The sequence below is a fragment of the Carassius gibelio genome, chromosome B15, assembly GCF_023724105.1.
Source record: "Carassius gibelio isolate Cgi1373 ecotype wild population from Czech Republic chromosome B15, carGib1.2-hapl.c, whole genome shotgun sequence".
NCBI classification, from domain to species: Eukaryota; Metazoa; Chordata; class Actinopteri; order Cypriniformes; family Cyprinidae; genus Carassius; species Carassius gibelio.
The window spans coordinates 7,373,022-7,395,103 of record NC_068410.1 but is presented as its reverse complement, the minus strand read 5'-3'; the positions used below and the strand labels follow the sequence as shown (position 1 = coordinate 7,395,103).

General features: G+C 35.6%; 3 protein-coding genes across 4 annotated transcripts; 2 read left to right on the top strand and 1 right to left on the bottom strand.

Annotated features, from left to right (window-relative positions):
- Positions 1 to 450: 450 nt before the first annotated feature.
- LOC127972736 (sestrin-3-like) lies at positions 451 to 15,028 on the top strand. Its single transcript, XM_052576483.1, has 10 exons — positions 451 to 684; positions 8,644 to 8,709; positions 9,689 to 9,871; positions 9,955 to 10,137; positions 10,798 to 11,046; positions 11,772 to 11,904; positions 12,328 to 12,446; positions 12,537 to 12,727; positions 13,164 to 13,308; positions 13,442 to 15,028. The coding sequence occupies exons 1-10, from the start codon at positions 631 to 633 to the stop codon at positions 13,526 to 13,528; spliced, it is 1,410 nt and encodes a 469-aa protein (XP_052432443.1). The 5' UTR covers positions 451 to 630; the 3' UTR covers positions 13,529 to 15,028.
- Positions 15,029 to 15,646: 618 nt separating this feature from the next.
- Positions 15,647 to 17,091, bottom strand: LOC127972359 (biogenesis of lysosome-related organelles complex 1 subunit 3). Of its 2 annotated transcripts, none has more exons than XM_052575807.1 (2): positions 16,996 to 17,091; positions 15,647 to 16,654 (listed from the first exon to the last, which is right to left on the bottom strand). In XM_052575807.1, the coding sequence occupies exon 2, from the start codon at positions 16,642 to 16,644 to the stop codon at positions 16,039 to 16,041; it is 606 nt and encodes a 201-aa protein (XP_052431767.1). In that variant the 5' UTR covers positions 16,645 to 16,654; positions 16,996 to 17,091; the 3' UTR covers positions 15,647 to 16,038. The 2 variants fall into 2 exon arrangements, with proteins under 2 accessions (XP_052431767.1, XP_052431768.1); XM_052575808.1 differs by having other exon boundaries at positions 16,851 to 16,996.
- Positions 17,092 to 17,458: 367 nt separating this feature from the next.
- On the top strand, positions 17,459 to 22,059 carry LOC127972356 (thiamine transporter 1-like). The gene is made up of 7 exons (XM_052575805.1): positions 17,459 to 17,539; positions 17,644 to 17,810; positions 19,008 to 19,632; positions 20,268 to 20,483; positions 20,678 to 20,870; positions 21,610 to 21,751; positions 21,880 to 22,059. The coding sequence occupies exons 2-7, from the start codon at positions 17,664 to 17,666 to the stop codon at positions 22,045 to 22,047; spliced, it is 1,491 nt and encodes a 496-aa protein (XP_052431765.1). The 5' UTR covers positions 17,459 to 17,539; positions 17,644 to 17,663; the 3' UTR covers positions 22,048 to 22,059.
- The last annotated feature ends 23 nt before the right edge of the window (positions 22,060 to 22,082 follow it).

Below are 22,082 nucleotides of genomic sequence, written 5' to 3'. Positions count from 1 at the left end.
CCCATCTGCATATATAAGAACCGAAAAGTTTAACACTGTATGAAAAATTATACAAGGCTCTTCACAGAAAGTATTAAAATTGTTGATATGTATATGTAAGTGGGAGGAACATGTCTGGACAAGAGAGAAACTTGGAGGGGGGAGTGGCTCGTATGATTCTTTTAGGGAATTGGTTCTATTGGAACCGATTCTTTTGAGTCGCCTTTTTAAATGTTTCCTAACGATTTCGTTTTTTAATTTTTACCTTAGTTTTAATATAATAGAAAATAGTAATATTATTATTAATTATTATTGGTGAGGTTAATATTACTTATTTTTCCATCTTACAGGGTTAACCCTAAACGAACTCATCCGTTGAGTGATTCACGATCGGTTCACAAGAATGATTCACTCGGGAGTCGGAGAGAAAGAAGTCAGCTGAGGGGGCGTGTAGCCCACGTTGGTTCAGAAGTTGGACACTTCTGAAGCGTTGCGCACTGCGAAGGGAGACACGAAAGAATACGGAGGAGTCTCCAGTACTCCTTCAGGTCTTGATTGTCCTTAAAGGAGCTGGCAGCGGGCATGCCCAGACCAGTACACCGTCCCTGAGACCGGGATTCAGATCTATTCGCCTGGTTTAAGCTTGCCAGAATGAACGGAACCGCAGACATCTGCCACCACTGCCGGAACATGATCAGAGAAAAGGTAACCTTATTCTCCGTGTTTATGCATCCAGACTGTTATTCTGCAACAGTTAGGGCTTTTTCAGTCACATGTGTTTCTTAAATATGTCTTGGCCCTGATACTGATTTTGGTGCGTTTGGTTTATAATGTACTTGAATGGTTGGGTTGTGCATAAGTGTCAGACATTTCTGTATCTCTAGCGACCAGGAAAGGTTAATTCAGTCACTTATTACTATCTATCTATCTATCTATCTATCTATCTATCTATCTATCTATCTATCTATCTATCTATCTATCTATCTATCTCTCTGTATGTGTGTGTGTATATATATATATATATATATATATATATATATATATATATATATATATATATATATACACACATCCTCATGATAAACTATTTTGTAAAATAAAAATATTAAAATCTAAAACAATGGAGAGTTATATCTATCTATCTATCTATAGATTTTTGTGACATAATGACAGGTTAAAATAGTGTAATGGCAAGTACTTCATCACACATGGATTGTATCAGAGGCTGACTAACTTAGTGACCTACTCATCTCATCTGAAATCCTACTATTTTCCCTCTCTCTTTTCTTTGGCTGGAAGATGTTATTTTTAGCTGTCATTAATCATGTTGAACACATGTGACCTACTTCTGCTCTGCACATCTTCCTTTCACATACACCCTGCCAAAAGTTGTTGTAAATCAAACTGGACTTTAATGCTGCAACACGAGCTGGCATTTATTAGGTCGAACTGTTGGCTGAAGGCTTGCAAGCTCTTTGTTTGATCTTCATGTCTGTAACAGCAGCCGGGAACAAACGCTAAGAGTTTTCCTATAACTGTGTGTGTTTGGATAAAGCCTGTTGTATGAAAATGGTTTGGGGGATTTCACTGGTTGTGATAACTCTCATCAGCATGTAGCTAGTCTCTTCTCACTTTTACCTCTCACTAGTTGGAATCATGCAGTTCAAACTCTTCTCTGTCCTGCCTTGACCTGCAGAAAATGTATGCTATTCATTAGGGATGCACGATCATGATTTTTCATGGCCGATTCCGATACCGATTTTTTTTTACCAGAAAACTGGCCGATTCCGATACCGATTTCCGATTTTTTTCTTTTATAAGCAACAAACAAAAAAGAAGGAAAGTATGCATAAACAAGATGTTCATTTGGTATTTAATAGGCAAAATTAGCTTTTGGCTATTGAAAACAATAATCATAACCATCTGAAATTAATGGCAGTAACTGCACAGTAAGTAGCCTACATTCAATGCAAACATAGATGGTACAGACATCAGCATTTAGCTTTTCTTTTTGAATTGGGTTGAAACTACATAGAACTGGCCTTAAATGAAAAGATTAACTGTAACCATGTGAAATTAAAGGCAACAACTGCATAGTTCTACAATCCAAACAACTAAATCAACACACATTCAATAAAATGTTACTTAATCAGAGTTCAGTATTTTTTTTAGTTTTAAATTTGGTTTTAAATTTAAAAAGGTCTTTACCAGTGAGACTAAATAAATGCATGATATATAAATACATTATTTCAAAATGTTAAAATCAAATATTGTTGGTGCGAATAAAATAAAGATGCAAAGGGTAATGATTCACATCTATATTTTTTTTTTTACTTGACCCAATGAAAAATAAATAACTATTGGCACAAGTTAAAAAAAAATATATAGATGTGAATCATTAACCATTTTTTTTTTTAATTGGATGAATGAAACTCTTAAGTGTTCTACAGCAGGTGATTTTTAAATCAAATTAAGTCGATGTAATTTTAAGGTGTCCTGAGCAGTGCGCACAGATTTTGAAATACTTCCACACAACTGACATTATAGCGAATGATTACTATGTAGTATGTGCACACGGGTGCACTTCCGGAAAAATCGGCTGAAAAAAGACCAAAAACCGTCCGATTGCCAATCGCTTATTTTAAGCAAAAACCGTCCGGCTCCGATTGATGGCCGGTCAACCGGTGCATCCCTACTATTCATAATTAGAGTCAAATTATTTCCAATTAGAACACAAAAAACATTTTATTCTCTAGTTCTTAATACCACTCATGCATTGGTGCATTAAAGGAATATTTCACCTAAAAAGGAAACATATCATTGTTTCAAATACTGTTGATGCAAATAACCTAATAACAGGTTAACAAATAACACGGTTGAGTACGTATCGCACAAGTGTCAAGTGCATAGTGCATCACATTTCCTCCATCTTGTAAAAGCACCGCCACTGTGTCTTTTGCATGTTTTTGAATTTTGGTTTGAATTTCTGTAACCAAATCTGAATTTAATTTCCCATGTAATTTCCCATTCGCCATGTTAACACCTCGGCTACATAAATACCATCTGGCTTAGCCTGCTAAAGTAGCCGTGTCCCCAAACTCTTGCTATTGGCTGAGCTGGAAAGAGATTGACGGAACTGAGTGGACCGCATTTAAATGATTTGAGGTTCCTTGGAGGCTCAATATTTCTATCATGACAACTCATGAAAATGTTAATGTATTTGGTCTTGGCGGAATAGTTCCGCTATGCTGCTGTTGGTTGTGCCAAATACCAATACACTTCTGTGAGTATTTAAACCATACTGCTGCTGCAAAAATTGCATATATGATAACCTGCAGCAGATTTATACAGGTGGAGCTGGGGAGGTAGAGGGTTTTAGGGGAACTTTGAAAGCATGTTGTGAAATGCTCTAGTAGTGAATGCTAACCAACCAGCCATTTAAAAAGTTTGGTGGCTGCGAATGCAACATGAACCCAATCAGCTTGTGCTAAGAAGTTTAATGCTGTGAATATCATCAGTTTGCATTAAAGACCCATCAGCCTGCGCCATGACAGAACTTGGCATTGACACTTTTCTGGGATATAAACCCATAAATGGCATACTCAGTCAATAAACAATAAATTAAGGTAAGATAATGTGTTTTGACATAAAAATCTTAAAACCATTTACCATATAAGTGACTCAAGACTAACATAGAGCAAAAATTTTCTCTCTTATCGCCCAATCCCATACCACTTGTGTTGATTCATTTTTATTCCTGTTTGCTGTCACACGCTTCAGTGAAAAAACAACAATGGAATTTCATCAGCAACAAAACTGTGGCTTGTTTCGATGCAACCGGTTTTGTATTTCAATATTTTCTTGCTTGAAAGAGAGACTGCTAGAAGCCCCATGTAAATGGTGCTGCAGAGTTTTGCTGATTCAGCAGCTGACACACTTCCTGTTCCTCCAGCTGCTGAGTGCACTGGCGTGACATAATTGACCAATGAATCACACTGCCCCATTACCACATAGTGACCTGTTGGGAACAGGACCAGTGCCTGTACACTGTGTTGTCGTGTTTGAGCAGAGATCTGTGGGTAGGTTTTGCCATGAGAACTACAAATACTTCAAACCTCTAATTGAGTGAGGACGTTTTGCCATGGTGCCACCAGGTGCCTGACCAAGCAAAACTAAACCCTGTGCATTCTGCCAGTGTTGCATAATCTTTTATGAGTTTAATGGCATCATTCAAGGGCCACAGACTTTGATGTAATCAAGTGATCACCGGGGGAGGATCCTCATGAGAGAAACAGTAATGCTGTTGTGTAATAATAAAAAAACAAAGAAACCCTGAAGAAATTATTTTTAATGTTCTAAAAATGCATGTTTGTTTTTATTTACAATATTTTTTGTTGATTTAGTTGATTTCATGCACAATCTATGGGTGTGCAATAATTTCACTTGAATGGAATTTGTTTTATCGGAAATTGAGGTTGAATTTTAAATGCTGTGCTTTTAATGTTTTTGAAAAAATAATAATCTTTTGTAAACCCATCCCACACATTTGTGCTACAGTCATGACTGATACTAAATCATGCAGTGTATTGAGGAGGGTGTTATTTATTTTAGTATTATTCATATATTATTCAAGTATTTTTATATTTTGTATTAGCCTATTTTTATATTTTTTCATTTTAGTTTGAATAACACGAATAATTACTATTTGTTTTGTTTCTAATTTATACTATTTATAAAGTATTTATTTCAGTTTATGTTTTAGTAATTTTAGTACTTGAACATTTAAAATTTTTCATGTACAATTTATATTTATATTATATTTAATTTCAGCTTCATTTCTGTTATTTAAATTGTTTAATTAGTTTATTGTAAAACACATTTTTAGTGTCCTGCTGTGAAAATATGAACATTAAGACATGTCTTCCACTATAAATCATCTCAATTTAATTAAGCCTTATACTTGAAGAGCTCAAAAGAGTAATCCCCAGTAAACCTCTACATAATATCCCTTCGTTCTCTCATTACATCCCGTTAAAAAACCTCACTGGAGATCAAACCTAATCCTAATCCTCACCGAGACGCTGAATATTTGTTAACATATCTGGATGGAGACCCATAATGGCCCAGTGTGCCAAAATGTTATATCACAACTCTCTCTCTCTCTCTTACCCTTCCTCTTTCATATTTTATCCATGTAGTCATTTTATGTCTCTTTCCGTCTCTCTTTCTTCAAACTTAGTACGAGTAGGCCTGACGAAACAGACTCATTTGTTTAAACTGAGCACAAAGTGGACTTATGTAACTACTGTATAAGTGTGTGTGTGTGTGCTTTTGTTTTACGCCTAACTTTGCTGTCATGGAGACAAATATTCCTGCACTTTCCCCCAGAATGTAAGACACAATCTGTTCCTGACAGACCCACTTATTCTTATTCTTCGTCTCTTTAAAACGTACTTACACTTCTCGTTTCTTTGGCTGAAGACAGAGTGTCAGGTCCTGAAGGGAAAGGAAGCATATATGATTCCTGGACAGACTTTTTGACCAAGAAGTCCAAAAGAAGTTTTATAAATAGTGCCCATCCATAAAAAAGTATCTCACAGTTGATGATAATATGATAAATGATGTCTATTGTAAGCCATTGGCTAATAAATTCTTAGATATTACTCGCCATTGTGTGTGTTTCAGGCTATTATATGATTAGCACAGATATATTTTCACTCGCTGAATACTGATCGCTTTAGAGTTTCGCTCTCCATTAAGTGACCTGTATTTGCTGAAGTGTAAACTCTGTGTGAAGGTGGTTGACTCGCCATCGCTTTGCTGATAGAGCCGTTTCTCACATATGCAAAGAGAGAGAGAGTGAGAGTCTTACAACACTACATGTAAACTAAATTCTTTGTTGTATTTTTCTGTCAAAATAATGGAGTTCATTTAGAATTATACAATTTTTAGAACAAGCAGAAGATATGCCGGTTTCTCTGGTAGTGGGGGGAGCTAATACGCAAATGACAATTTCATTGGCTGGCGCTGATCTATTAATGTCCCTGTTTTGATTTCAGCAAATCAGTTCAACCGAACGCAGACAACGTGATTAATATTCATGAACCCAGCATCTCATCAGTCCGTAGTACATTGTATATTGTTAGTATGGTATTAGAATTAGTAGTAGTAGTATTATCTTTTAATAATAATTAATATGATCTATTACTATTTTTTTTTTATAGAAACCCTGAATGACCAACAGTTTCTTAAGCATCACTACCAGTATTAAGTTCATTAAAAATGACAAATATGCATTCATACATGGATACCAAGTTTTAGTTCTAATCACTAAAATTCTATCATTAAATAGTGCTTAATACTATAATAAAAATAATGGAATCATATATATATATATCTGTGTGTGTGTGTGTGTGTGTGTGTAAAATAGTAAATCGGTCTGGCAAGTAAACTGAAAAATGCACTAGCCAATGGCAATTATATTGCCAAGGTGTTCGTAGAGGGTTGAGTATTCAGTATTGTTATGTTTATTCATGTGCATAGATTAACATTGATTCATATTCATAGATAACATTTTGTCATTTTTATTCATTGTTATTGAAAAATGCATCTTTATAGCTGGACACGGTCCCAGACTATTTGAGGAAAAAGCTGTTTCTATCCATGGAGACTCATGCTGCTGTCATGACAACAGAAGCATTTCCATGGTTCCGCAGAATGACAGTCTCAAGCATTATCAGTGCTGATAGTATGCTACATTTTGATTGGCCGAGAGCGCTGATGCGTTTTTTTCAAGGTGCAGGTCACAGTGGTCACAGTGCTGTGTCAATGTTTCCGTGTGTGTCAAACAAGTCTGGACGGCAAATCATTGCAGCCTCATTGCAAAGACACACAGACTTGACACACGTTAAGCATAGAGAACAAACTAAACCGATTCTGTTAGTCTCACAGATCCGGTGGTTCTCCCTCTGTCTTATCCAAATCTCTTCTCTCCTGCTTTTTGTTTGACTTTGATTATGTAACAAGGCATCTTGTGATGAAAAGTACTTTAGAAAACTACACTCATATAAGAAGTTGAAGACTCGTATTACAGATTTACCTTGTAAAAACACCCACTACCAGTCACAAATTGGGGTCAGTGAGGTTTGGAGAAATTAATTTTATCCTGCAAGGATGCATTGATCGAAAGTGACAGTTAAGACTTTTATAATGTTATAAAAGATTTATATTCAAATAAATTGTACTTTTGAACAATCTGTCACAGTTTCTACAACAAAAATATATATATATTAAGCAGCACAACTGTTTTTAACATTGATAATAATAAAAAATGTTTCATGAGCGGCAAATCAACATCTTAGACTTGATTTCTGAACGATCATGTGACACTGAAAACTGAATAAATGTAGTCTTCGGTGTTTATCCTTAACTTTAAAGTTATCTAAGTATATAATATTTATTCTATTTGAATGAACAAAAACTATTTTTACTGTTTTTCATTAAATCGTATTAGTTAGCTGTACACACACTGTGAATGTGTTTCGGTTGAGTTGATTGTTCATTGTTTTTCTCCTCTGGCCACCCTCTGTTTCCAACTTGTCCACTTTATTTGTGCAGTCTATTTGCTCTCTTTATTTTATTGGTAAAGTCTTGTTCTCTTTCAGTAGAGCAGTGAATGTAAGAAACCTACAAGCCTGGAACAAAACTCTCCTTGTCTTTGTGTTGCTCAATCTTTCCGAATCCTTCCATGATTTATGCATTCTTAGAAAAACAACTTCAGTGTGTGAATAAAAAAAAAAAATCGCTTGTTTGGGAACTAGATCTAACGTTAAAATGTGTGCCTGGTTGTGCAGAACCTTATTAGTTCTAGGTTTAGTGTTTTATAAACAGCACAGGTTTCTAATTAGGCTACAGAGTGAAGGCAAAACATCCGCGACCGCAAATACAACAGTTTGTGTAGTTGTGGTGGTTGGTGGGATATGAACAAACCCAAATCCTGAAGAGAAGGAAGGATAGATAAATTGAAGGGAGGGTGAGAAAGACGGAGAGAGATTTGTGTGTCCAGTCCTCGAATCACTGATCTGAAGTGACCCTTACACCCTTGCCATTATAGTTATTGGCAAACACACATAGATTAAACACAAACACAGTTTTCGTGGAACTTCTTACCTTTCAGTGGAACAGGAAAACAAAGACTGGGAGGAACCTTTAAAATAAACCTCAGCGGGTAGACACCAAATCGACCAGAAAATCAACGTTGTGATCTTTAAAATATATATGTTAAATACACTATGATACTTTTATTGAAATATCTTCTGAATTTCCTACACCTAATGTTTGTTACATTTTTTCGAGGCATTAGTGTCTCTAAAATAATGACTGCTTTCAAACAGGTTTCTCCTGCCTGCCAATAGTTGAATAAACAAGCCCCCATTAATTGAATAAACCCCACCCCCAAACTCACACCATTGGTTGAGCCACTGTTGCTGGGCGGAATCAAACTACAGATGGCTTACTTGTATTTGTTCATTCATATTAATGTTAACCTGAAACTGGAGAAAGTATTATAACATGAAACACACACACACACACATCAGTTTTATTTGATTGTATTGTCAGGATGTTTTCTTCATATTCATCACAAATGTTGTTCTTGTTCCTCAGGAAAAGGGAATAAAGATGTCAAGACACATATCAACAGGACCAAGCTCATTTATTCCAGAAAATGAGGTAATACTTAACTTAATTTTTTTTTTCATAGATTGTACAGTTGTTACATCTTAATTATTTTAGACATTTACCATGGGATTATCATGATATTCTTCTTGGCAATACACTAATGTTGAATCATCTGTTGAGATTTTTTTCCATATTTGAAAGAATTCTCTTATGCTCACCAAGGCTGATTTAAAATAAAATAAAAAAATACAGTAAAGCAATAATATTGTGAAATATTATTACAAATAAAAATATTCAGTGCCACATGATCCTTCAGATTTAATATTCAAGGAAAATGCATTCTTATCGGTGTTGAAAAGAGTCCTGCTTAATATTTTTGTTAAAACTGTTATACCTGGAAGTTTTGTTCTTCAGGATTTATTTTCATTCATCAAAATGTTCAAAAGGTCAGGATTTATTTGAAGTAAAAATCTCTGACAGTTAACTTAGTTTTTGCTGAATAAAAAACTATTTTTTTTTTACTTATTAAACTAGGAGTGCTGTGTAAGTACCATGGTATATTACTATAGTATTCTTTCAATACAATAGTGTATGTCGGACAACAGTATTGCCAGTTTTTTGTAACTGAAAATTCTCTTTTTTTTCTCACACATTGATTGAATCTGAGCTCAGATTCTTGTTATCGTTTTTTCTCGGGTCAGTTGGTGTTCATTTCATTTTTGTTTTGAGTTCATCTGGTTCAGGAGATGATTTTCATTGAATCCGAGTAAAGCGTGCCGGGAGATCTAAGAAAGTCTATTTAGATTGTAAATTGAATTATAGCATCTGTCCTGACTTTGCGGATTTAAGATGAACCTGAACTAAAGTTCAAATCTTTCTTGGCTCTAATTCATAGCATTGCATGTTAATGCCTTCTCAGATAACAAAATCTGACAGACATCGTTTCATTTATATTACCATCTGACCATAGAGCTTTTGTGTATGGATATAACCGTCTGCTCATGTCCTGATGTCTGATTCTCAATCCCAGATCATAGAAGCCATGCCTCTGAATGACTTCTTAGATGAAGAGTTGAGCGGTCGTATGTACAACCTGACGCAGGTGATGGGGCTGCACCCGCATTATCTTCAAGCCTTCCTGCACTGCCACTATTATCTCTTGAGGATGGACGGCCCACTACCACACCACTACAGGCATTATATCGCTATAATGGTACAAAAGCACACAGAAACGATTTCAAGGGAGACTTTATTCATCTTGAATAGTATTAAGAGTTATTTTTTTGTTTCTTCCAGGCTGCAGCGCGGCATCAGTGTTCCACGCTGGTCTGTCAGCACGTGCAAGAGTTTGAGCAGTTTAACGTGTGCTCTGATTGGTTGAGAGGTCTGGAGTTCTGCCCACAACGACTTCGCAACCTCAATGAGATTAACAAGATCCTTGCGCATAGACCTTGGCTTATCACCAAGGAACACATACAGGTAACATACTAGATTTTTTGGTTATTGCTCAAGATACACTATAGCTACATGGTATATCAAAATTAAATCATGCTTTTAGGGTTTAGTGTGATTGTCAAATTGTGCAGATTGTGATTTAATTCTATCTCACTGCACTGCTCACAAATTATTATTTTAGAGTCATATTATGTTATATAAATGGTAAAAAAAAAACTGCAGTAATGTGCCCTTCAGTGTAGAGATATTTTTAAAACTATTTTTTTTTAAACTTGAGTCATTTTTATTCCAATATCGTGCAGCCCTAGTACACGCAGAATTGTTGTAGCTTTATGCAAGCAAAAAAGTATTTCAAACAGTAGTACACCACGTTTGCTGTCATTGTGTTTAATTCAGAACGTGCAAAGAGTATCATCATGTAAATAAAAGCAGTGTATTTTCAATCCAGTTTTGTGTTAAAACATTTAAATTCTTAGTCAAATGAGATGTTACTGGAAATATATGTTGAAAAATGCATACTCCACATTTACTGTAGAAATAATAGCGTGCTATGGTAGCCATCTATATAACCCTATGTAGGTGAATACACATACATTATGTCTTCATCAGTGTTGTATTGTTTATTATAATTGTTTTAAATCCTTTCTATTAGACATTAATGAGTTTACTCTCTGTTTTTCTCAGGCTCTGGTGAAGACGGGAGAACACAGCTGGTCTCTGGCAGAGCTGGTTCATGCTGTCGTACTGTTGGCACATTTCCATGCCTTGGCTAGTTTTGTGTTTGGTAGCGGTGTCAACCCTGACCCTGAGGTCACAGAGGTCAACGGGGTCACGGATGACCTTTGCCCTCCAGCCATGGAAGGTTTATGCACCTGCCACCTTACAAACAGCAACCAAGCCAACGGGAACCCCCTGCGTAACCCTGACACTGGGGTAGGAAAACATTATAACACGTCCATGTGTTGTTTTTGTATTTTTAGATCAAGAAAACATGTTCAGATTGCATTTCATTTCAAACCAGTCTTAAGTCACTGGTTTTTTTTATAGCAATAGCCAAAAAAACATTGTATGGGCCAGAATTAACTTTTTTTATGCCAAAAGTTAGTAGGACATTAAGTAAAGATCAAGTTCCATGAAAATATTTTGTAGATTTCCTACTGTAAATATATCAAAACTTAATTTTTGGTTAGTAAAATGCATTGCTAAGAATTCATTTGGACAAATTTAAAGGCGATTTTCTCAATATTTTGAATGTTTTTTTTTCACCCTCAGATTCCAGATTTTCAAATAGTTGTATTTTGGACAAATATTGTCCAATCCTAATGAACCATACATCAATGGAAAGCTTATTTATTCAGCTGATCTATAAATCATTTAAGGCTGGTTTTGTATCTGGTTTTATATATATATATAAACACACACACAAAAAAAACGAGGTGGGGATGCTTTTGGAGACTTTTTATGAAAAGGTTTCATTACGACGGAATGAAACAGTGTTTAACGCGATCACAATTTAATAAAGACATTGTATATTAGGCCTAATAATTGTAATGATTTCCTTTCCATGGTTATTCAAACAACAAATAAATTAATATATTTATATATAAATATATTACGAAGTAGTATATCATTTTTAACTCCATTTGTGTGTATATCAGAGTGAGCTGGAAGCTCTGATGGAGAGAATGAAGCGATTGTTGGAGGAGAGAGAAGATGATGATGCATCAGAGGAAGAGATGTTCACTCGCTTTGAAAAAGAAAAGAAAGAGAGTCTTCTAGTGGTGGCTGCAGGTATTACAACACGGATTCTTCCTAGCCATCTCTTTTTCATCCTTTCTTCCAGAATAACATTACATGCTAAACCTTAAAATATATTTCAGTTAAAACAGTACTAGACTGTTTCTTTCTTTTTGTTTTCTTCTGTTTCTCGTCCAATTACGGTTTAGTTTTTCCAGTTTTCCTTCACTTTTGGTTGTGGTCTTGTGGTACTTCGTGAACCAAAGGGATAAATTACCAAAATGATAATTCTGCCATTGTGTACTCAGCCAAATGTTGTTCTTAATCTGAATCAAATCAAACTTTATTTGCCATCTTTCATAAATGACATCAAACTAAGCATGACCAGTCGACGTGCCTTATTCAGACCATTCCTAAAGATCTAGTGATCTTTAGTTTTCAGTGTATGTATTAAAGTGCATGTATGTTCATATGCAGGGTTTGATGAGGAAGTAGTGCCTCCTTCTCCCGTGGCTCGGTTTGTAGATGACCCGTCATTTGGATACCAAGACTTTGCGCGACACGGAGAAGACAACCCACCCACTTTTAAAGCACAAGTACGAGAAACACCCTCAAATATACAACAGCATCATACATTCCTTTGTTTATGATGAATGATTGGTCATTGTGTCTTGTTCACTCTGTAGGACTACACATGGGAGGATCATGGTTTCTCTCTGGTGAACCGGTTGTACTCTGACATCGGTCACCTGCTGGATGATAAGTTCAGAACGGCGTGTGATCTTACCTATTACAACATGGCCAGTCACGAGGGGGTGGACACCAGCATGCTGCGCAGGGCTCTCTTCAACTACGTCCACTGTATGTATGGAATTAGGTATGAGCAGCTACGAGCACAGACCACACTCATGGAACTCTGCTAATGAAAAATAATTAGCAGTTAAATAAAAACAAAAAAGCTAGGGTGTTAAAAATCATGGTGGACAATTCTTTGTCACACAGCAAATGAAAGGTAAAGTCAAGCACATTGGATACAGTATAACACCTTGTGCTCTAGTGTTATTTATCATTTACATACGTTAGTTATCTTGTTTTTTTATTTAAATTATTTTTTTTTTATAATTTTGTTATTTACTTTTGTCATTTTTATTAGCGTTTGGGGTTCTCATTTCTATTTAGATTGCGTTTATTTTATTTCAGTTTATGTACACCCATAGCGCCCCCTGGTGTACTAGCACAAGATGACCGGAAGTACTGAATTCCAGTCTTTCCCTGCTAGTATTGAAATATGAATATTCACACTGTGTCTGCAGGTATGATGATTATGACTACGGTGAGGTGAATCAGTTGTTGGAGCGCAATCTGAAGGTTTACATCAAAACAGTGACGTGTTATCCAGAGAGAACCACGCGCCGCATGTACGAGAGCTACTGGCACCAGTTCAGACACTCCGAGAAGGTGAGTCACATTACCATGTCAAAAATACATTTGATCTAATTTAATCAGTTTTAAAAAATGCATTTATGATTTATAATTAATAGTCAAAAATGCCTCTAAATATACCGATATTCTCTTTCTTTCCTTTATCCAGGTTCATGTGAATTTGCTTCTAATGGAAGCTCGAATGCAGGCAGAGCTGCTCTATGCCTTGAGAGCCATCACTCATTATATGACCTGACCAATCAGAATGTAGTTGAATTGACCAATCAGACCTCACCCACAATATATATGGACATCATTATTATACCTAAATTCAACAATTTTTTGTTTATTTTTTATTGTGCGACATGTTATTAGCAATTACTTTTGCATATTGAATTCTTATAATTGTGTCCAAAATTGTGTGTGCTTCTTCTTAGACTGTTCTGACTGATAACTAAATGAAGGACACTGAATACAACTCTAAATATCAAAATGGAAATGAATGGCATGTTCAAATAAATCAAGAATTGTGGGTGGGCAGTCATGGCTGATCGATCCGACAACATCATGACTTGACAAATCACGTTAACGTGCAATATTATCTCACTTATACTATAAGCTGAAATACTGGAGGACTGAGTTCACATTTTGAAACAGGAAGTTGTCTTTGTTTCTGAGAAGAGCTGTATTTTGGAACAGACTACTGTTTTCCTTTTTGTGATATCAGTAGCAGAATGTGAGACTTCTGTATGGAGAGAAAAGTCTTTTCTAAATCCCTGTGCCTTTTGTCTTTCACGTACATTGTTTATTTCATATTGAATGTATCAGGGGGTTTTTTTCATATCAATTTGGTTTGGTTTAGTCGTTTACCTGGAAGCTTTGTAGCATTATTACTGCACTATCAGTCCTTTACTATTTCCTTTGAGCCTCAGTGTTACACTTTAGATAGCAACATACATTTTTTTTATATTTTTGTTGCTGCAATAGCTCTACTAATCACATCTCATGACTTTTATTTCAGTGTGAGTGCGTGTGAGAGCTTTAACATGAAGCTGAATGTCTGTCTGCACAGGACAAAGTATTTGCACATCTGTTGCGCATCGCTTTCATTGGTGTGCCTCTGTGAAAGAAACCCATGCACAGGAGCATGAGAGAGTTCATGTGTGTGAGTGATTGCCTTTAGGGAGTGTCTGGAAATTACCTACTTTTGACTCTATTGATGTGATCATTACTGTCCATCAAACCATTTCTCAAAGATTTATTCACATCGCTTTAAGAATCATTGCTTCATATTTGCACAACTCTAATCAAGATGCAGCATCAGTGTCCTTTAAAAAGAGATTAAGATTGATTCTGAAATGAATGGTATAGTGGAAAGATGAGAAGAAGAGACATAGTTTTGCCCGGTCCAGTCTCACAGACAGTGCCTTATTCAGGTTTAGAAATGCAGGTTAGATTTCATTTAGCCGTATGTATACCAGAGATTGTTTCGTATGTATTAATGGAGAAAGTAAATCTGTCTTCATAGTGCCTTTTAAACTTAGTTGCAAGTGTTTTCAAAATTTATGCAGCAGATTCAATGGCAAACATTTTTATTTTTAACACTAGGCATATGTGTCTGGTGCATTTCCTACTGGTGTTTATTCCGATCGAGGTGATGCTATGAAGCTTTCATGTTCTCCACGCATTATAATTGTATACATTTCCAAAAGGCCCTTCACAGACCTGTACATTTCAATAAAGTTTCTAAAACAAACCCAGTTTATGAGTGATGCTTTTGGTGCAGATGTTTCAGATGCAGAAATTCATATTTGGCAAGTCATATCCGACCTTCCATGTTACATGCTATATTTAATATAAATATATACGTTAATATTAAATTGCGACATGCAGTTTTTTAACCTTCATTTTTAGTATTGTATCTTTTTCATAGTAATAATAAAAATTATTTTTAAGTTGAAACCTTCCTTTGTTTACATATTAACCTAATGTATAAAAATGCGAAATATATTTTGATTTTAATACATATCAAAATAATATTACGTGAACAACAAGAATGTGTAAGTGAACTGCAAAAGATAAAAGAAAAAATGACAAGAAATGGTGACTAGTTAGTTTCCCAATAAAATATGCTTTTCTTTATACATTGATATATTTCAACCCAAATGTGAAAAATGAAAATCCTGTATTTAATATAAACATTATATATATATATATATATATATATATATATATATATATATATATATATATATATATATATATATATATATATATATATATATATATATATTGTTATTAAAATATGAATCATTACATTTATTAACCATAGGACTACTTAAGTAAATTGATTTTTTTTTTTATAATAATAAAAACAAAAGTGGTGACAATATACACTATATTTTACAGATTAATCTAAATTTCAACATGTATGTTAAAAAGAAAATAAATTAGGAAATTTATTTTACACATTGGACAAGTTTACTTTTTTTTTTTTTTTACACTTACAGAAGTCTCTATTTCCCCAGTTCATTCAACTAATCACTCCAATCAAATTTTCATGTTATTAATTGATAATAAATGATAATAATGACCATGTTGGTCAAATACTGTTGATATGTAGCAAACAAAAAAATCATAAAAATGTGTCCAAGCTGCTGCTAATATTGGGCCTTCAACAGGCCAACAGCAGGACCATATTTAGCAATAATATTTCACAGAATTTGTCGTTTTATATACCATGCATGCAGCCATCTCATCATGCTCCTAAGCACTTGATTGGGATTGTTCAGGCAGTGTATTTGGCATGGTGATGTCCGGCAGCAGATGACAGCTGGTAATGATGTCGATCTTCTCAGACACTGACTTCAGGTCCTCCAGTATGAGCCTGATGCTGTGGGACGCGTTAATAATGCCTGTCTGAGAGTTGTTGAGGTGAGCAGTGGCCTGTCTTATGTCCCGTGCTGCGTTCTGATACACCTGTTTCAGGCTTTGATTGACGTCCGTGCACAATCGCGCATTGCTCTCCTGCAGTTTCTGCTGGAGTAGTGTGTTAAACCTACCTGAATCAGGTCTGGACACAGGCGACGATTTGTCCTCCTGTCTGGACGGAGACGCAGGTGTGTTTCTGATCACGATGAGAGGAGGCAAATCTTTGCGGAGCATCTGTTGATGGCTTTCTGAAGCCAGTCTGCGAGCTCTGTCCTCTTCGTCCTCGCTGTCGGTCTCGGACGCCTCTCCTGCCACCTTCAGCCCTGATGATGAGGATGATGAAGCATGGACAGGAGGAGCAGAGGTCATGTACACTTCATCATCTGAGTCCGTCTCAGATGCCTCTCCCTGTACCACGATCTGGAATTTGTTGCTTGCCATGATTGCACACCTGGAAGATACATTTAAATCAGTTGAGAAGTTTTACGAAGAGTAATTTACCATGGCATTAACGTATACCATTACAATAAATTATACTATTTTCATCGCATTTACACAAGTAGCTAAGGCACTTCAAGCAATATCATAGCACTACCTTGGTATATATCCATAAAAGCTAATTAACAGTTAGGTCACGACGTACTTACGTATTGTTGTAACATTAGCATACCTATTTTGACACTTTTTAGTTAAGCTATGATCATTTTGTTTGACGCGTGTATTTTGACACTAATTTTGCACTGTAGCTGCATTAATAAAGCAATAAAAGTCAAATGTGTGCATGTTTCTAACCTGCTGGTGTTTTTATCCACAAACCAAAAGTGTCATGGGATTTGTCACGAGAAACCAGTTTGAAACAGGAAGCATCAGAAATACGTTGGAATTCAAAATAAAAGTCCGACCGAAGAGGCCTGTGAGATTTCAAAATAAATGTTCGAAAGTGGGAATAATAATACAAATAAAAACGAAATAAAAATAAATAAATAAATGTTCCAACCTCTCCTACTCCAAAACCAGAAGAAAATCACAAGAAATACTCCCACAGTTATACTAATAAAGAGTGAAGACACGACTGAAGTAAAAGTTCGTCAAATAAATTAATCTTAAACACAAATTAATTAATAACATCAACAATGCATTGTATTAGAATAATAAATAAAGTCTGATTATCTAGTGAATAATTGCTCAGAATTAAGGTGTGATCAGAATAATCTAAGCAGAACTTTGCTCACTGGTTGCTCATTTACAGCAGAGACTCTCACCCTCAGACTGAGTGCTGATTATCTCAAGACAGGAGCAGTACTTTCATGAAAACAGATCTCATACACCTGCAAAGGTAAACAGTGCATGCAAAAATAGTTCTCTTTTGACAATAACATAAAGGTTATATTATTATGGTGTTCAGTCTGATAAATGTACTGTATTTGGATCCAATTTAAGGAAACACCGGATCTACAAAGATGGAAACTCTGAAGCGTTGGATGAAGGACTGGAAGTATCCCACTTCTCTGTTATGCATCTATGGGTTCTTCAGCACAGTAAAGCCTTTAGAACCATTTCTCATCCCATTCCTAACTGGACCAGACAAGAACCTAACCATTGAGCAGGTACAGTGACCTTTCAAGAAGTTTAATTATTAACACAATGTTTTTGGATTTCAAAATCTAGTTTCAGAAAGTCATCATGATAGAATATAATCTGAGCAGATTTTAAAGGGATAGTGGTACCCCAAAATTACAATTCTTTTAATCATTTGCTCACGCTTATATTGTTCCAAACCTGTAGAATTTTAATACAAAAATATTTTTTATTTAAAAAAAAAATAGTTTTTTTTCCCCCGTATGATAAAATTCAGTGGGGTCTATTGGTGGTTTGAACTCACTGACTTTAATTGTACAAAAACAGTTAAAAAAACAGTTTGTGATATCCCTTTAACTCTCTACAAATTCATATAGAGAAATCATAAACTTTTATGGCTGTCAGTTATTGTGATGTTGTGAGTTAGATTTGTGCAATAAAAATATGACACTGTTATAAAATATGCAGTAGATAGAATATTTAAAAATCTATTAATGGCACATTACATTTTAAATAGTAACAGCTACATGACACGCTATAAATGTAAAATTAACTATAATTAATAATATTTCATATATTGTATTATTAGTTATTTTTATATTATTATTTCAAAATTATATGATATGATATGTATTTTTTTTGTTTGTTTTTTAGTAACTGAACTAATTAATTATAGACTGCATGCAGTTTTTTGAACACATTAAATTAGTTACTCGGTATAGTTACTACTGAATTAGATTTGTAGAAGTATCTTTACTGCAGTGAAATATGCAGTGGACATAAATTATATATATATATATATATATATATATATATATATATATATATTTAATCTGCATAGTCGGCATAGTTAGTATATTTAATCTGAAATTATTAAAAGTATTTTTTCAATTATATTTTGTATATTATTATTTAGATGTTAATATGTTACACTTCTTTTTAAGCCTATTTCAGTGTAATTATACATTACATATAAGTACGGAGTAATATTAATTAACTACATGCATTTACTGTATGGTTATAGGATTAGGGTTTGTTTAAGGGTTACTTGCATGTAATTCTATATAATTTATTTTCAGTATAATAGTAAGCACATGTAACATGTGTAACAAGGGTTAGGCTTTTTGTATTATTCAACTGTTGTGACATAGTGATCGATTTAGGTTTGTGCAGTAAATCTAGTTTGTTGTTGTTGGTAAATCACTGATTTCCCCCCCCCCCCAAAGGTAACCAATCAGATATTCCCAGTGTGGACGTACTCGTACCTGACAGCGCTGGTTCCTGTCTTCCTCCTCACTGATTGGCTACGTTACAAACCTGTGGCGGTCTTCCAGTGTTTAGCCCTGTTCTCCACTACGGCGATGTTGCTTTGGTGTAATGGGGTCCTAGAGATGCAGGCCATGCAGTTTACATATGGAGTGGTGACGTCGTGTGACGTTGCTTACTTCACATACCTCTACAGCATGGTGGAGTTGAAGCATTACCTGAAAGCCACCTCATACTGCCGGACTGCCCAGCTGCTGGGCTACACCGTTGGTTCAGTATTGGGCCAAATCCTAGTCTCTTTGGAACTGATGTCTTATAACAACATTCTAGTCTTTACACTGGTTCTAACTGGTATTGCTTTGATCGGCTCCATTCTGCTCCCAATGCCCAAGACAAGTATGTTCTTCCACAAAACGAGGAGTGCTAGAGGAGAGACTGATGGTGAAGGGCATGTTGGGATAGAGGAAGATCTTCAGAGCAATGGCCAAAAAGTTGGTGTAGAGATGGATGGAGCCAAACAGCAGCAGCAAATATCAGAAGTTTCCACTGAATGTGATAATACAAGTGCAAAAAGTTTCAAGAAAGGTAGGACTAATGAGTCGAATCTGATATATTAGTAAAATCACATGAGTGCTACAGGAACGATTCATAAACCAACTAAAATAAAGTAAAAGTAGCATTTTAGCATTTCTGGCACCATAGTCCCAAAGTCAAGGTCTTTTTTGACTGGGTTTTTGGTTAAAAGCCTGAAATTTGGTCTGTGACTAACACAAGATATTTTTACGTTTTATTTATGCCATAATATACATAAGCTATGCCTTATTTGTGATTTAAAAAGGTGGTTTCTAACAAGTTGCCAAATGCAAGATTGCTAGTGGATAAAAAACAAAAAGATCCAAGAATTTAAAACATAAAACCCACAGGAAAACCCAAAGTGAATCCATAGCTAAAATGCCAATTGTCTTTGATATTTAAGCGGCATTGAAATGGAATTAGTGACAGATCCTTTCTGGATGTTGACTGGATGGATGTAGATATGAATGTTAGCTTGTAGTCGATTATGAGAAAAGTGCAGGGTTTAACATGTCTAAATGATTGAAGAAGTCTCTTGTTTTGCTGGGATATCTGGTTGAAAAAAAATGAATGTCACAACCAACAGATGTTATAAATAAAATATTAACCAGCTGAATCTAAATGGAATGTATCTCATGAAATCCCAGGTGGTGGCTGCTGTGATGTTCTGCTCCGGTTGTGGAGGGACTTCCTGCAGTGTTTCTCCTCACGTACACTGCTTATCTGGTCAGTGTGGTGGGCACTGTCTACATGCGGCTACAACCAGACGGTGAACTACGTCCAGTCACTGTGGGAGTACGTGGAGCCGTCGAGTAACTTCACGGTCTACAATGGAGGAGTGGAGGCCTTCTCAAACCTGTTTGGTGAGTAGACGGGACACTTATTTATTGTGAGCTTAGTTGAGTCTAGATTCTAGAAAATATGCCTGCCTGCTATAAACTTTAGTCAGGGTAGCACCATATATTTTTGACAGGAATGGAAATGGGACTTGTGCGTTCAATGAATTACACTACTGAAATGTGAAATGTATTTCTTATTGTACAACAATGCACCACAGGGGCGGGGGCGGCATACGGTATCGGTTTTTCATCCGCAGACTGGTCTCGCTGGGGAGAGTTGGCTCTGGGAGTGCTCTCGGCCCTGGAGGGCGGCGCTCTCTTTGCTATGGTCTTCAGCGGAAACATCTGGGTCTGCTACTGTGGCTACATCATCTTTAAGAGCCTGTACATGCTGCTTATCACCATTGCCATGTATGTTCTGTTTAAAATATGAGACTTAATAGAAACAGATTATGTTTATTAATAATTAAGTTAAATGGAATCTTGGACCGATTGCATGATAAACTTTAAGAGAAATGTACATTATCTTATCTGACCCCTAGCCGTTTCACCTTAATTGGTGCAATGGTAAAGATTTTGGTCCTGTCATGCTGACAGACAAATTTCAGGTTCATTAGATCCAAGTGGATCAAAAAAGTTCATCAAAGCTGTCCTAAGACAAGAACAGGGATTCTTTTAATTGTTTTAGGACAACTTTGATCTTTTAAAGGTTCTGATCCACTTCAAATGTTGCCTACAATATATATATATATATTTCTAATTTTAATTTTCTACACATTCCCAGGCCTGGAAATTACATTTACAATATTTCCTAACATCTAATAATATTTCATATTTTCATTCACAGCGTTATTCTTCACAGGGTCCCAAGATCCCCACCCCCCCATCATTTTTCCAATCATTACAGATTAAAGATTTTAAATAGTTAAAGAAATTTGCACTAAATGACTTCAGCCAATAAAATCCTTTAGAATGAAGCACAACTAGAAAAATACAGTACAGACATTTTTATTAATTACTACTTTTCCAGGCCCGGAAATCACAATTTCCTGACATTCAATAAAGCAGCAGAAAAATACACCTACACACTACTATCATATCTCCATTTAGTCAATAAATGCATGAGTACATCCATGTCCTTGTTTCATAGGTTCCAGATAGCAGCTGGGTTGAACTTGGAGCGTTACGCCCTTGTGTTCGGAGCCAACACTTTCTGTGCGCTGGTCCTCCAGACAATCATCACCTCAGTGGTGGTGGATAGTGGCGGGCTTGGGGTGGATATTGTCACACAGGTGAGGTTACCTGACACCCTCCATATAATTCAGAATTTTTATAGTCATGATCAGCACGACACATATGCTAATTTTGTATTGGACCCAGAACATGCACTAACATTGTTCTTGTGTTACTTTTCTTCTAGTTTACCATCTACGCGGCATATTTTTCTATTATTGCACTAATTTTCTTCTTGAGTGGTTTGTATACCGCAATGTGCCGAAAACCTGAGACGGAAACACTGAGAGAAAATCTAGAAGAAAAATTTAAAGCAGAAGATGATTCACAAATCATCATCGGAACAAATTTCTGAGCACAAGGAACAGGAAGTACAGAGAGTTTAATCAC